Source organism: Vicia villosa, linkage group LG5 (genome assembly GCF_029867415.1).
Source record: "Vicia villosa cultivar HV-30 ecotype Madison, WI linkage group LG5, Vvil1.0, whole genome shotgun sequence".
Lineage (NCBI taxonomy): Eukaryota > Viridiplantae > Streptophyta > Magnoliopsida > Fabales > Fabaceae > Vicia > Vicia villosa.
This window is the reverse complement of record NC_081184.1, coordinates 170,931,664-170,948,659: the sequence shown is the minus strand read 5'-3', so window position 1 is coordinate 170,948,659 and position 16,996 is coordinate 170,931,664. Positions and strand designations below refer to the sequence as shown.

General features: G+C 34.6%; 1 protein-coding gene across 2 annotated transcripts; it reads left to right on the top strand.

Annotated features, from left to right (window-relative positions):
• Nucleotides 1-753: 753 nt before the first annotated feature.
• LOC131603907 (DExH-box ATP-dependent RNA helicase DExH3-like) lies at nucleotides 754-16,899 on the top strand. 2 transcript variants are annotated; one of them, XR_009284548.1, is made up of 20 exons: nucleotides 754-1,142; nucleotides 1,710-1,864; nucleotides 2,342-2,429; nucleotides 4,837-5,082; nucleotides 6,395-6,490; nucleotides 7,748-7,936; nucleotides 8,037-8,196; nucleotides 8,283-8,413; nucleotides 8,878-9,051; nucleotides 9,151-9,423; nucleotides 10,676-10,870; nucleotides 11,983-12,186; nucleotides 12,345-12,414; nucleotides 12,563-12,711; nucleotides 13,097-13,405; nucleotides 15,040-15,099; nucleotides 15,223-15,375; nucleotides 15,500-15,610; nucleotides 15,756-16,373; nucleotides 16,514-16,899. XR_009284548.1 is itself a non-coding variant. In XM_058876367.1 (19 exons), exons 1-19 carry the CDS (start codon nucleotides 831-833, stop codon nucleotides 16,224-16,226), a joined length of 3,546 nt encoding a protein of 1,181 aa, XP_058732350.1. In that variant the 5' UTR covers nucleotides 754-830; the 3' UTR covers nucleotides 16,227-16,899. The 2 variants fall into 2 exon arrangements, 1 of the variants encoding a protein (XP_058732350.1); XM_058876367.1 differs by having other exon boundaries at nucleotides 15,756-16,899.
• The last annotated feature ends 97 nt before the right edge of the window (nucleotides 16,900-16,996 follow it).

The following is a 16,996-nucleotide window of genomic DNA, read 5'->3' as shown; positions in this document are numbered from 1 at the left end:
TCGACTAAAGTAGCTAATTCTCTTGAAATATTATCGGGGTGCACCATACCTATTTTGCCAAAATCACACAGAATTACAAAATGCTGGAAAAAAAACTGCAGGAATTATTTTGTAGATGCACCTACGGAAGTGTTCTTCCTCAACACGTTCCGTAGATGGATCTAGGGAAGCTACGTAACCTTTTTACAGAAAAATTCATTGATAATGTGAATAATGTAGTGGTTGAAAGTGATTCTTTACCTGAAATTCAGACTATTCTTGCTCCCTTTGATTTGTTACACCAAAAAGTTTGAGTCTTGGAGTGAAATAGGGTATTGATGATGTAAGGTTTTTAGGGTGTGAGATATGAAGAGTTTGAAGAAATGAAACAATGGGGAGAGTGATCCTGCTGGTTCAAACTATATCAGACACTTCGGTAGATGCATTTACGGAACAATGTGGCGCTAAGCTAATGCCGTAGATGCACCTACAGAAACGTCCCTGAATTGATTTTATGTGTATTTTTTCCTCATATACACTAGTTTATTACACTTCCAAGACTCAAATTTTTTTAAAATATTAGATGCTTCCAAATGTGCATCTACGAAAGCTGTAGACAAAAATGAAATTTTGTATGGTGTTTAAGAGAACCATGAGGTTGATTGAGAAGCTTTCAAAATAATTTACCTTAAAAAAATTTAAAATTTAAAATACTTATTTCTGTCGGAGAAAAAGGAAGAAAAATGATTTACCATTTAAAAAAAAATTTTTTTTTTTTTGAAGTAAGAAAAAGAGGTAGAGTTAGGGATGCAAAAGCTGCGTGGCCAGTGCAACTCCGCAGAATCACCACCATGCCACTACCAATGCGAATTCGAGCCCCCGTACTCCCATACTCCGGCATCTTCAGAACCGCCGCTCGTCATTTCCTAACCGTAACTTCCCTAACTCCAACAACCACAAACCTCCGCATTCGTCTCTCAACTTCCTTAACCGCCATCCACCACAGATATGGCGCGCCTCTCAGATACAGAACCTTTGCTCTTCCGCTTTTTCACCAGCAAAGTTCCACTTACGGCCGTTTCGCCTTTCACGACGTCTCCAGCGATGAGTCCGACCTCGAATTCGCTCCTCCTCACTCTCAATCCCGCCCTCAGCAACAGTTGGTATCGACTCTTAATTCATCTTATTCGTTTCTTTACATCACTGTTACTTACGTTGTTAGTTAATTATACTTCATAGTAGATTGAATTGAATAAAAGCATGTTTGCTCAATTTTCGAATCATATTCCTGTTTGGATAAACAACTATTTTGCAGCTTATAATACAAACGAAGTTTATTTAAGCACTTATGCATAAGCTTATTTAAGCTAGCAAAAGATAGAATAAATTGTTTTTTATCTATGAAGCACGGACACCCGGGAAATGACACCGACGGTGGACACCGATAATAATTTGAAAAAATAATAAATTAAAACGTAATTTCAAGTCTAAGTGCAAGTGTCTAACACAGATACATACACATTTTTTTCTAGAAATGTCGGTGCTACAGTGATTTTTTTTTATATGTTACAAGTTGTTTTTGTAAATTATTTTGGAGAACTTATAAAAATAAGTTAGTTTCATAAGTTGTTTTCGTCAATTCTTCCAAACCGTCTCGCAATATTTAACTTTGTTGATAAGCTCGAATAAGCCAATTCAAACATACCTTCATGTGTGATTTTACTTATTAGGGTGATTCGACACTTGAAAACATTGACTCTTGGAGATGGAAACTCACCATGCTTCTTCGCAATAAAGACGAGCAAGAAGTTGTGTCTAATGAGAAAAAGGACCGTCGTGATTTTCTGCAACTCGAAACTTTAGCTACCAGGATGGGTTTATACAGGTATGTTCACTTCTGCATCAATTTAATCACGTTTTCTCTTGCATTTTTTTGTTTGCTTAGGCTATGTTTGGGAGTTTGGAGGGGAAGGGAGGGGAGGACTTTGGAAAATAGGAAGAATTAGGTGAAAAGAATAAAAAGATTTTGGGTAGGAGGGTTTTGGAGGGTTTGAGTTTATTCATAACACCAAAAACCCCATAAAATGGGGGAACTCAAAAATTGTATTGAAGGAGGGTTTTGAAGGGCTTATATAAATTTTGAAAACATCTTTTAGGTTGTTATACTATTTTGAAAATTAAAAATTTTGTAATAATAATGACTCTTTTATCATTCTAAACAAAACCATTTTTTCAAAAAATATCAAATATTTTTCTATATTTTTTTAAAAATTCGTTTTCGGAAGCCTTCCCCTCCCTTCCCCTCCAAACTCCCAAACATAGCCTTAGGGTCTAATGAATGTTTATATTTTTGCTTTGGCAGTCGACAGTATGCAAAAGTTGTCGTGTTTAGCAAGGCGCCTTTGCCAAATTATCGCCCTGATCTTGATGATAAGCGTCCGTTGAGAGAGGTATCACTTTGCATCAAGTGTTTCATTTCTGTTATATTAATTCTTGTGTATAAAGGAGTTTTAATGCATGAACTGGGTTAACTAAATGAATTTGATGGACCTGTAAAATTTGGGTGAAGGAAAACACTTTTAGGGGATACCATAATACCATATCTGTTACACTTGTAGTTGCAATCCTAGAACTGCAATTAGTTCAGTTCAAGTATAGTTTTATAGTTTGATGTCATTTATGCCACATGTGAAGGAGACTCTGTCGTAGTTACTAGTGGTATTGATGGTCGGGAGTGGTGGTGGTGGTTTCACAGGCGGTGGAGAAATCGGTGAAGCATGTTTGCTGGCACGGTCAATGTCCAGATAGAGGACAGCAGGAAATTATAATATTGTGTTTTTGAGAGAGTATTTGTGTAAACTACTCTCGAGCTCACTGAGGCTCCCATATAATCAACCGTATGAAATTATATTTCTGTTACTGTTGGACTTTCTGCCTTAATTGCGGTCCGCCCCTAGTCGCCTTAATTGCGGCACTTTGGCAGTTTGGCTTGCCTTCATTGCAGCCCCTAACACCTTCATTGTGTTGGTTTTGAAGGGGAGGATTTAGTCCCACATTGTTTAGATAAGACATGTGTTGTGTTTATAAGTGGGGGCAATCCTCACCCTTCAAGCCGGTTTTGTTGGGATTGAGTTAGGCCCAACCCAAATTCTGAGAGTTACTAACTCCGTCAGGGAAGACTGAACTGTTTCAGTTCAGATATCATATATCACTATAAAAGGCTAGACAACTTCTATTTTAAAGCTAACAACTTAGAAAGCCTTTTCAAAGTTATGTGTTGACTCTAAGCCTTTGTTTGGGAGTTTGAAAGGGAAGGGAAGGGAGGAGAGAGCTTGAGAAAAAAAAAAGGATGAAGTAAAGAATTGAGAGGTTTGAGAGTGGAAGGCTTATTTTTCTTCACAACACAAAATCTCCATAATTTGGGGAACTTAAACATTATATTGGAGGAGGGTTTTGGACGGGTTAGATAAACACTCCAAATCCAATCTATGTTATTATAATAGTCCAAATATTAAAATAATATTAATAATTGTTTATTTATCATTCTACACAAAACTCTCTTTCAAAAATAATTAAAGATTTATCTTTTTTTTTTCTTTAATTATCTCCTTCCAAAATCCCCTTCATTTTCCCTCCAATATCCCAAACAAAGCCTAAGAGTATATTATCCTATACATGTCTATATTTTAATCTTTGGCAACCCAATATCGACAGTTTTTAATGGATATGTCCATATATAATGATCTTTTGGAATTTAGAATAATGTTATTGCAATAAAAACCAAGGATCTAGTACTATTTGCTAAAAGATCTCTATTTTGGAGTTGCTTTTGATTTGATTTGTTCAAGATAATACCGTCCCGTTATTAATAATTACATGACTGAATTTAATTTGACATACACAGGCTCTATCATGAGATGTGTTATTTAGACACTTAAAAGTCAGACACCATATCCGACACCATATGAAATGCAACTCAGTGTGCATGGTGTTGAAATCTGGGAGAGAGAAGAAACAACACAAAAGTCAACAACTGTTACGGTGTTGACGTCAGATTTTTGTCTAAAAAAACATTTCCGCCCTATCACGATCCAATTATCATGTATGCTATACCGCAGGTTCTCTCATAAGCATGCTACTAAGCTAATTAAACTATGAACACCAGCGAATATGAATGTCAATGAAAGTTATCTTATGAGAATATGTGGAAGAAAATAGATTAAAACAATGGTATTTTTTTTATATAAATTGGTAGAATGAATAAGTTTTTTAAATTAAGAAGGCCTACTAATGGTTTTAAAAAATTTGTGTTAATATAGTAATGAAATTTGTGTTAACATAGTAATGAAATTAGAGATTGAATAAATTATTTATGCTATATGAAAGTATGAAACCTTAAATCGTAATCTATAACGTAGTAAAATATCCATTGATATGATGGTGTAAATTTTATAATAAAAGAATTTTAAAAATCTGTAATGTTTAAAGAGGTCATTACATATTTTATGTTACTGTTTCGGGATGGAAGTGAGAGGAGACAAAAGTGTAGGTATTGATGAGAGAGGTTTAGGTGAATAATTGGTGAGCTACGGAGAAGCAATGCATGAATTGTTTTCAATGACTGCGCCTCATCAGTTTAGTGATATGGAGAAATATGTGATCTGGTGTCAACCAATTGTTTGTGACTCTGTTTGTAAGATTATAATAGATTCCTAGCAATAAATAGTGGAAAGAATTATAAACAGAAAACAGCTGTCTTAATGTTTTCAGTTTTAACACTGCAAAACTGCACTGTTTGGACGGTTTTTTATCCTCTCTTGCACATATCTTGATTGACTGCTTTTCTATGCTCTGCAGGTAACCTTACCATTTGGTGTTCATAGAGAAGTAGACACTCATCTTCTTGCTCATCTTTCACATAAGGCTACAAAAAGAGCAGGCTCTTTGGATGATTCCTTGCATCAATCAAGGGATGATGGAAGCATTCCTGCTGATGAAGGGATTTATGGGCATCCAGAACCCACGAGCCATATTAGTGTTGCCAAAGAGAAATTCCTTCAACGAAAAAGTCTGCAACTGCGTCATCAACAACAAAACTGGCAGGTTTCTTGTTTTTCCTGTCTAAACTTTGTTGTGCATCTCAATTGCAATTACAGTCTCAGCTGTTTCTGTAATTTTTGGCTATTTCACATTCCTGTTGTGTGAATTTGAAAAATATATAATGTAAATTTTTTAATGAACAATGTTTTTAGGTTCAGCCTTGATCATTTTCATAATAGTTATATCTTGTAGTCTATCTTTTATCTCAAGAGTTATATCTTTTAGGTTTAATTACAATGAAGGTTCTTGAACTATTTGAGGATTTTCTAATAAGTCCTTGAACAAAGAGTTTGTAATGCAGCCCTTGAATTTGGAATTAAGCCAGCGTACATTTTTTTAATGAGGTCCCTAAAATTTGCAATTAGGCCCGTTCTGAACATCTAAATTTTTTGTAATTCAGAAAAGTAATTACGAATAATTTAAAAGTTCAAAGACTTGATTTTTTTTTTTTTTCAATTTAAGGACATAGTTATTAGTTACAATTTGTTGACAAGTTTAGAGACTCGATTAAAATTTTTTTAGTTCAATGACCTGTCTAAAAATCGCCAAAAAGCTCAGGAGCTTACAAAGTAAATAAACCTATCTTTTTATCTGGTCATTTTAAAACAGATATCTTTCATGTAAAACTCTTGGATAGAGGCATGGAGCGGAGTTGCTGACCTCAAAACTGCTATAGTAGGATGGCCACTATACTGAAGACTACAATATATTTATCATTTTTAATCAACATATATAAATACTCAACAAGAAAAGATGCATAAAATTAAAGGCATGCACATAATTAATGCGTTTAAGTCAAGTACACATGTTCATAACAAAAAAACTGTAGACTAAATAAGTTTAAAACTATGATTGAAGGATACAGTGGCAAAGGAGTTCACGGAGTCTGAAAAAAATAAAATAATGCTAAGAGAATGTGAGCAACAATACAAAAGTATAGTGAAAGAAAATGCTCTGCTATGTAGTATTCATCAAGTAAATCAGTTTCGGTATTAAAGGTGCTATTGCGCACTATTGATAGCTATCAATTTAACAACACACTATTAGCGGAGATCAAAGCTTATTAGTACATCAAAACAATTAACGAAATTTGGTTATAATAATTCAAATTTTCCAACTTATTGACTAATAAGTTTTGATTGAATATTCTAGATCTATATTTGACAATTTGTGTTCTACGGTTTCTTACCTTGATACATCATATGATGTCAGCTGTTTATTGATATTTTCTCTAAGTGAAATTATCTATACTTAAATATTTTTTTGTCATTGTTTTTAGCCTTAAATGTTACAACATATGCTGGTTTATCCATAGGAATCTCCCGAAGGGCAAAAGATGCTTGAATTTCGCCGAAGTCTTCCTGCATTCAAAGAGAAAGATGCATTTTTGAAAGCCGTTAAAGAGAATCAGGTGAAAAAGGAATATGTGGTACCCTCTGCAATTTGTAAATTATTATTACTATTGCCACAAGAACTGTCACATTTGACCATTTCACCCATAATAAGAAAAAGATGATAAATAAAAGAAAGAGAATGATGATTTTAATAATTTATTCTTACTAACCATTAGTGTATTCCTATTATTATAAAGCTAAAGTGGAGAATAGTAACATGGGAGTGAGGTACATAATATTAATTAATTAGAGGTACAATCGGAAGCATAATAATTAAAATTACAATTAAAATTAAAAGTGACATTCTTTTTGGGATAATTATTTTGTTGCAAATGTGACAGTTATTATGTAACAGAGGGATTATTACTTTCCTTATAGTTTATTTACTTCTACAAATGATAAGCCAAGTGAAAAAAGGTTTAAAGATTTGATGCCCATGTATGATCTTTTATATAGGGTGCTAGTGTATAACTTATAACTTCTTATTGTGAATTAGTGTCAATCTTTCTTACTTTTACAATATGCTGTCTGTCTTTGATAAGTCACAAAGTTATTGTTATTATTTTTATTATTTTTATTATTATTATTATTATTATTATTAATTATTATTATTATTATTATTATTATTATTATTATTATTATTATTATTATTATTATCATCAAAACAGATTTTCTTAATGCTCATCCAACATCGGCTATATCTCATCTGCAAACTTTTACTCTCTATCTTCATAATGTGAAGCCCAACATTATTGTATTACATTACATATCAATATGTGTAGAGCTTCTGCATGGATACAAACTAGATTGCATAACTGAATCAAGCGGACATGTAAAATATTAGAATGGAGGAGTGAAAGGCAAAAAAAAGGGCAAGCATGAAGAGATATAGACACTGTAATCCACTTTTTTTAGATAGTTTTAGAAATATATAACAAATTTGGGCATAAGTTATAACTGTTATATTATATATTAAATAAGAAATAGTACAATATCTCAGTAAAATTTGAACTACATTGTCTCTTTGTATGCGACAGTAGTCAAAAGCGAACAATCAAATTGATCCATTTAGAGAAAATGATAATTTATAATGGGTAACATATGTGGTAATAGTTTCTCTGCAGGTTTATCTATTTTTCAGAATATTAGTACCGTTATGTTTGTGCTGCTGAATGATTTGTATCAATTGGCATCTTTAATGAAAATTCGCAGGTTATGTTTGTGCTGCTTAATGATAATTTGTATCAATTGGTATCTTTAATGAAAATTCGCAGGTCATTGTTGTCTCGGGTGAAACTGGTTGTGGTAAAACTACACAACTTCCTCAATACATATTAGAATCTGAGATTGAAGCTGCACGTGGAGCTCTATGTAGCATAATTTGTACTCAGCCTAGAAGAATATCTGCTATATCTGTTTCTGAAAGAGTTGCAGCAGAACATGGGGAAAAATTGGGAGAATCTGTTAGTTTCTGGACCTTTTTAACTTGCCAATGCTTGAACTACTTAAATTTATATGCTTTCTACTTGACTTCAGTTATTTGCATGTTTTCAATTCTGAAAGGTCGGCTATAAAGTTCGGTTGGAGGGTATGAGAGGAAGGGATACTCGTCTTCTTTTTTGCACCACAGGTGTGTTATTGCGGAGACTACTCGTGGATAGAAGTTTAAAAGGTGTAACTCATGTTATTGTTGATGAAATTCATGAACGCGGAATGAATGAAGGTAGGAACATAATTGTTTTATTCCAGTATTTTTGTTATATTTATTATGTCAGTACGATGCTTACCGTTGGCTCTCACTTTTGTCAGATTTTCTTCTCATTGTCCTGAAGGATCTTCTCCCTCGTCGTCCTGATTTGAGATTAATTTTGATGAGTGCAACTTTAAATGCTGAGCTTTTTTCTTCGTATTTTGATGGTGCCCCAACTATGCATATCCCTGTAAGCATAGGATACTAATTTCTGCAACTTAATTAACGTTCAATCGATGCCATCACGATATATCTTACTATGTTGTATTTCAGCAGTCGTATAATTTGGTCTGATGTGTTTCATTTGATAACTTTTCAATGATCTGCGATGTTCCTTTTTATGGACATGATGAATTTTCTCTCTTGATATTGATTGTCTAAGCTTTTACAAAGTAAAACTGTGTACTTTTGCAATTCAACAACTTAGCTGCTGAAAGAAATGCTTCTGTTAGAACTATTTGGCATATTAACATTTTAGTAAGATGGTAAACTCACAGACAACATACTTTTCAGCTAATATTTCCACAAACTAGCATATTAAAGTTCCCAAATTTTCTGCTTTGGCTATGAGTACACATTTGCTTGCAGATGTTGTGAAAGGATACAATAACACTTATTTTCCTTTTATAATTTTGGGACTTGTGCAATATCTAGGGATTTACTTTTCCAGTTCGAGCACAATTTCTTGAGGATATTCTGGAAAGGACTGGATATCGTTTGACTCCTTATAATCAAATTGATAACTATGGTCAAGAGAAATCATGGAAAATGCAGAAGCAAGCTCAATCTTTCAAAAAAAGAAAGAGCCAGATTGTTTCTGCTGTTGAGGTACACAAGTTGATCTGGTAATCTTTTCTTGTTTTATCTTTTTTTTTGGGAGGTCATTTTTTTGACTAGTTCTGTTAATTTCTCTATGATGTTGCATAGGATGCATTAGAAGTTGCGGACTTTAAGGGGTATAGCCTACGCACTAAGGAGTCAATGTCCTGCTGGAACCCTGACTCAATTGGTTTTAACCTTATTGAACACGTGCTTTGCCACATTGTTAAGAATGAAAGGCCAGGTGCTGTTTTGGTTTTTATGACTGGTTGGGATGATATAAACTCTTTGAAGGATCAACTCCATGCTCATCCTTTATTAGGTGATCAGAGCCGTGTATTACTTCTTGCATGCCATGGCTCTATGTCCAGCTCAGAGCAGGTAACCTTTCTACTAATAGACTGAAATGCTATCACAGTAAATGTTACCCGTTGCTATCTATTTTGCAGTTTAGTACTGTATATCTAATGCGTACTTTATTTTAATTTAAAACATTGGGAATATTGAATCTCTTAAGCTTATTGAAATTAAGTACTGTAAAATTGGGTTCTGTATTATTAGTTTCCAGGTAACACTATTTCAGTTTGTCCGAGATAATGATAGACATTTTAGTATCAAACTTAAAAACAATATTTTAGAGTGGCTTGTTAAACAAGAATTTTTCCTCCAATTCTTCACTTTTTTTGTGATCAAGACAGTTGCAATTGATTATTTAAAGGATTTCCTTTGTAATACATTTTCTTTTTGTTAGGGAGGGAGGGGGTATTACAGTAATTTTTCCATATGTACTTGTATCAGCATAGTAACCTATTTAGTGTTTAGTTGAATAGGTGGTTAGTAGCAGGTCTGATCATACTAGCAGAATACACTGTTTTGTTAGTTACAATACAGTCACTTTGAGCTTCTAAAGGTTCACTCATTGTATAAGTTGGCAGTGTACCATGCTGAAATGTCGAGAATCATTTTCATCAATTTCTCTAAACAGAGAATCTGATCTAGAACTTCTCACTCACTTTCTTACACTTTCTTTCATTTTCTCTCAAATCGAATAAACATGGTATTTAGAGCTTTTTCTCAAGACTGATCCCTACAAAGATGTCTGGTTCACCTTAAGTACATATCCACAACCAGTTTCTGGTGCATCTAGTGTCTATCAGATTGTCCAACCCATCTGAGTGCTACTGTTATCTCTTCTCTGGGAGACCAAGTCATAAACAGTTACCTTGAGCTTGTAAAGGCTTGGCCACTATATAAGTAGGCAGTGCACCAAATTTTCAAAAGAGACTCTTGTCTTGGTCTCTCTCACATCTAGCATTTCTCTTTCACTTTCTTTTAAATCTCACGGGGTTTTTTTTTTTCCTATTAAAACCACATAGTTTTTGTTGGAATTTCCGCCTTAATTGTGGTCCTTTCATTGTGTTGGGTTTGAAGGGGTGGATTTAGTCCCACATTTCTAAGAGATATGGCCTGTGTTGTGTTTATAAGTGGGGGCAATCCTCATCCTACAAGCCGGTTTTGTAGGGATGAGTTATGCCCAACCCAAATTCTGAGAGTTTTATACTCTTTTCTTTTCATTTATTCATTCAAGATATTGTATAGTGAATTTTGTTTGCTTTCCTGTTTTTACTTGCAGAAATTAATATTTGAAAATCCTGAAGGAGGGGTGAGGAAAATTGTTCTGGCTACTAATATGGCAGAGACTAGTATTACCATCAACGATGTTGTCTTTGTGGTTGATTGTGGAAAAGCAAAAGAGACATCATACGATGCATTAAATAACACTCCTTGTTTGCTTCCATCCTGGATCTCAAAAGCTGCTGCCCGACAGGTATTTGATCGTTCAAATTAGTTTGTGAATTTGGATTATTCGAGAATTTATTTGTCTATTTCCTTTAAAAAGGAAAAAGACAGATTAAGAGTCTGTTCGTTATTGATAATTCGAGTAAAAAAGCAATTTTTAATGCCTTCAATAATTAAAATAAATAGAATCTAAAAAAAAAGATTTTTAGGTTAAAATCTGAAGCTATTTTCATTAAATATTTGAAAAATCAGTCACAATAGATGAAAGAGAAAATCAATGACTTATTATGTAGAGTTTAATTTTTAATGTGTTAAAGTTTGAATATTATGTTAATTTTTATTATTATTTTATATATTAAATTAAAAAATAAAAAATAATATTTAATTATTACCAGACCTTGAACTGGTCGTACCAACACCTGTTAAAAGTTCCGGTCCGCTTTTGATTACTTTGATCCAACCATGTTAAAAAATGTTTTTCTTGTTTACATTTATAGTTGCAACTTGCAAACAAACATAAATTAACTTCTGATTTTAAAAAATCTAAAAACAATCAGAATTATTTTTCATCAAAGTCACTTTTTCTTTTAAAGGGGCTCCGGGAAGATCTTAGAAACCTTACAAACTGTTGCTCACTATTTTAATATTTTCTTATTAAGCTGAGTTTTTTGCCCCATATGTAGAACCTGAACTTATGTTATTGAACTAATAATATTGAGTTAACAACAAATGTGAGTCAGCATTATGGTATGTGATACACAAGTTATTATAAATTATAACATATATCCTACTGAGGTCAGAAGACAATCAAAAGGATAAACAATATGCATATAACCTATTCAGTTTTTTTGAGATATTTGGTCTTCTAGATATCTTCTTTAAAAATAAATAGATGGAAGGAATGTGTCAAATTGAAAACAGATGAGCCTAGTGCTTTTGGTGGATCACTGTAGTTGGACCATGGACAATTGTTAAATTGTGATTGTTGCTATCAAATTGAGCTATATCTTTCTAGTTAAGCTGCCAAATATGACTCTTTCATTTTATCTGTGTACAGCTTCACAATGTCTTCTTTACCTAATTCATTTGGATAGATTTTTGGTACTCTGGTTGATTAGAAAGTTTACATTTTTTTCTTAGAGAAAAGGAAGGGCTGGTCGTGTTCAATCTGGCGAATGCTTTCATCTTTATCCCAGATGTGTTTATGATGCTTTTGCTGATTATCAACTGCCAGAGCTTTTAAGAACACCATTACAGTCCTTATGTCTACAAATAAAAAGTCTACAACTTGGAAGCATCTCTGAGTTTTTGTCTAGTGCTCTCCAGCCACCAGAGGCCCTTTCGGTAAACTTCATTGCACTTGTTTTTGGAACTTGAACTGAAATATGATGGTTGTTTGAATTTATTTTCAATGACATCTGTGTTGATTTAGGACATTCTTCATCATGCATCAGAGTTGTTTGATTTAATTTACTATGTCGTCAAATAATTTTTTTGTGCAGGTTCAAAATGCTGTTGAATATTTGAAGATTATCGGTGCCTTAGATGAGAATGAAAATCTTACAGTTCTAGGTAAAAAAAACTTTCTTTTCTGCATCTTGATCTCAGCTTCTCCTGCCATATTTCTATCAACTGATGCCACTGTTTTCCCAAGCCTTTTTTATGCATTATTCCAATTTATTTCAAAAGTCTCTACGGATATTGAGTTGTAAATTTTCAGGGCGCAAGTTGTCAATGCTTCCTGTAGAGCCTAAGCTTGGCAAGATGCTCATCTTGGGAGCTATTTTCAACTGTTTGGATCCCATATTGACTGTTGTTGCTGGGCTTAGTGTGAGAGATCCATTTGTTGTGCCAGCTGACAAGAAGGATGTAAGTCATGAGCACTGCTAATATCTGCCCCTACCTCTCCCACTGCCATGTTCCTCTTGATAGAAATAGTGATTGATTATATTAGTTTTGACGTTGTGACATGATGAAGCGAGTCTAATTGTTTTTGTTGGACATAAAGTGTAGTAAGTTCTTATGTTTGTGCTGTTTTGTTTATTACATTGGGCCTAAACCATGGCTGTTAAGCGCGTTTTTCTCACTCCAACGTGTTTTGCTTCGGATCAAATGTAGTTCACATGGTCCTAGAGGCTTTGATGCGATGTTATGAACCAACTATCGCATAATAAGCTAAATTTGTTAAGTGAAGGTACATGAATTGTGTTATACCTTAGATTATTTAATTGTTTACTTTGTACTTTTTATGCAGCTTGCAGAGTCTGCCAAGGCCCAGTTTGCTGCTCGTGCATACAGTGATCATCTTGCACTTATCCGGGCTTATGATGGATGGAAAGATGCTGAAGCACAGCAAGCTGGTTACGAGTACTGTTGGCGTAATTTTCTTTCTTCTCAAACACTTAGGGCTATTGACTCTCTTCGAAAGCAATTCTTTCACTTGCTCAAAGATATTGGTCTGGTTGGCAACAATTCTGAAACCAACAATAAATGGAGTAATGAGGAGCATATGCTCAGAGCAGTTATCTGCGCGGGTTTGTTTCCGGGAATATCCTCTGTTGTGGTAATTCACTTATAAGTTCTTTTCATTTTTGTGATACTTCAATTTGATTTTTTTACCTTTTCAAATTTATTCTGGTTTTGAGAGTCATCTCAAACTTTTGAGGGGCCCTGTATAAGAAGTTGAAGTTAGTTTCAGTTTATAAGAATTTCCGCCTTAATTGCGGTCCGCCCCTAGTCGCCTTAATTGCGGCATTTGGCTTGCCTTCATTGCAGCCCCCATCACCTTAATTGTGTTGGCTCTGAAGGGGTGGATTTAGTCCCACATTGCTTAGCGATATGACCTGTGTTGTGTTTATAAGTGGGGGCAATCCTCACCTTATAAGCCGGTTTTGTAGGGATGAGTTAGGTCCAATCCAAATTCTAAGATGGTAGATCCATTGTTGGGCTTCCCGCATCGTCCATGCTTCGGGCTCATTGAGGCCCAAGCGTGAGAGGGTGTGTTAGAATTTCCGCCCCTAGTCGCCTTAATTACGGCATTTGGCATGCCTTCATTGCAGCTCCCAACACCTTCATTGTGGTGGGTTTAAAAGGTGGATTTAGTCCCACATTGCTTAGTGATATGGCTTGTGTTGTGTTTATAAGTGGGGGACAATCCTCACCTTACAAGCCGGTGTTGAAGGGATGGTGTTGAAGGGATGAGTTAGGCCCAACCCAAATTCTAAGACACTTGATTCATGAATTTTTGGTAAGGGGCCCTACTTAACCATAAATTAACTGTGAAATATGTTTATGGAGGCCCTCTTTGCCATAGCTTAATAATGAAAAAAGTGTGAGGCCTTGTGTTGTAGGCACCCTTGCACACGCTCAAAGACGGCCCTGGGTTTGATGCATGTTGAATTGTTCTTGTCAGCAGAATTCATTTTCTACATTTATGGAATTTTCATGAAAGTAACACACATTCGTATAACACACATTCAATGGCACATACAGCAGCATATATATGAACCACACGAGCTTACATATTTGCTCTCCATAATATTGTCAAAGTTCAATTTTGTTTTTTTTCTGGGAGTTGTTTTTTGAGGGTTTTGCATGACAGGGCCTTGAAGGGCTACAAAAATATATGTGTGTGTGTGGGCAGGGGTTACAAAATCGACTTGTAAGGTCATGATTGCCTCCAGTTATGAACACAATAAATGACATACCTCTAAACATTAATGTTCATTATTGATTTTAATTGCACTTTTTTTTGTTATCAATGCCGTATCATATCCTCATCAGCAAACAGGAAATAAACAACTTTTCATTTCATCTAATATCACATCAGCAAAAAACAAATAGAGAGAAAAAAAAGACAGCATTACTATATCGAAAGTAGGATATAACCGGAGGAATTGATTACATTGATTTGAAAATGATGGAGGTATTGATTTGAAAATGATGGAGGTGATAACGATGCAATTTGGGGGACATAAATTGATCTTTTGTTAAAGTTAGGACTACTGAAATTGTAATTTAAGCAAATATTTATACATATTTTGTTACATTCGTAAGTGTTTGTCTTTGGATATTGTCTATGGTAATCTCATTAAGGAGGTATGGAGGAAATGCTGTCTTTCGTGTTTTTTTATGTAAGTTAGTTGAATTTTCCTGTGTAATTCTTTTTGATGTGAGGTTGTGCAAAATGTTATGCAGAATAAGGAAAAGTCAATAGCACTGAAAACAATGGAGGATGGTCCTGTTCTTCTGTACGCTGTAAGTTTTTCCTTCCAATACCCAATGTTTTCATCAATCCTTGTATGTTTATATGACCTCATTTTGTTTTGGGGGAAAATATAATCCATTGAAGTTCTAAAATTTTGGTGCTGTATCGTGTAGAACTCTGTAAATGGAAGTGTACCCAAAATTCCATACCCATGGTTAGTGTTTAATGAAAAGATTAAAGTGAATACAGTATTCCTTAGGGATTCAACTGGTGTAACTGATTCTATGCTGCTCTTATTTGGTGGGAACATATCCAAAGGTGGACTGGTAAGTTCCTACTCTTTTTTCTTCACGTCTTCCCTCGATCAGCTCTTTATCGTTTATACCTGTTAGCTCCTTTTGACTACTCATTGTGCTTTGACATATGGTGAACATACGGTTCTTTTGACAGGATGGTCACCTAAAAATGTTGGGAGGGTATCTGGAATTTTTCATGAAACCAGAATTAGCCAAGACTTACTCAACTTTAAAGAGGGAACTGGAGGAATTGATACAGAAAAAAGTAAGTCTAGTTTTATTGGCCATAGCTTTAAACTCTGATACTTATCAAGACAATAATTCAGTTGTTTAACCATATTTTCCCCTCAATTTCCTGTTGCTCTTCAAGTCCTTGACATAATTACTTTATGCTCTGCATGTTATACCAGCTTCTGGATCCTATGTTAGATATACAATCGCAGAATGAGCTTCTTTCAGCCGTAAGATTGTTGGTATCAGAGGACAACTGCGATGGCAGATTTGTGTATGGTCACCAGGTCCTACCACAGTTGAAGAAGGCAGCGAAATCCAAAAGTGGTGATGGATTCGAGGGTGATAATTCTAAAAATCAGCTTCAAACATTCCTTAGCAGAGCTGGACATCAGCCACCGACTTACAAAACACAGCAACTGAGAAACAACCAATTCCGTTCTACTGTCATATTCAATGGCTTGGATTTTGTTGGCCAGCCATGCAGCAGCAAAAAACTAGCTGAAAAATCTGCTGCTGCTGAGGCTATTCTATGGTTAAAAGGAGATAATACCCACTCATATGGTGATATGGGTCATGCATCTGTGCTGTTGAAGAAAAGCAACAAAAAAAGTAGGAAAAAATCGTTTAGTGATGCTAAATGGGGTTAAGTTACCTTTACAAGAACTATGTTGGATAAATTTGTTTGATAGCGTCCTATACCAATGCTTGTCTATGGTCTCTCTTTGGTGCAATATATTCAGGGTTTATTTTGCCAGCAAGAGTGTACAGAGCTATAGGGATTTTGAATCTGAAAGGTACAGATCTGAGCCCTTTATTTTGTACCAGGGTGATCGTATCTAGAGTCCACCTACATTTGGGGCACATTTTAAGAAGTGTATTTCTACAATTGCTTTTGACTTATCTGACCCATAGCATTGCATGGCTGGATGAGCAGCTACTGTACATGCAACGAATTCATGGAGGGAGTAAGCCTCTAAAGTTCGTATCCACATGCTAATGATGTATTCTGTTCTGCACTGCTCTTGTGAGCAGATAAGAGATACTTTACAAGGTAATTCACTCACAGTTTTTATGTGCATTTCTAAGAGTTGTAGTTGCTTAGTTAATCAAACCATCTGATTATCCAGTTAAATTATAGAATATGTATTTACAATTATTTTTACTCTCGAGAGGATTATGATGCATGTTAGACCTCTTGAGATGGGTTCTTTTCAACATGATATTGTAAGCTATAAGAGATAACTTGAAGGAATATGGAAATCAATTTTGATTTGTCAAATTTCAATCCAATTAGAAAAAGCAAGTGAATTTATTTATTAAGTTGCTTACTGACTTTTAGAAGTATAGTCTTCCATAGCAACAATGCAAACTCAGTTTGACAGTGCTATGAATTTCTATGGCCTTTGAACAAATTCTT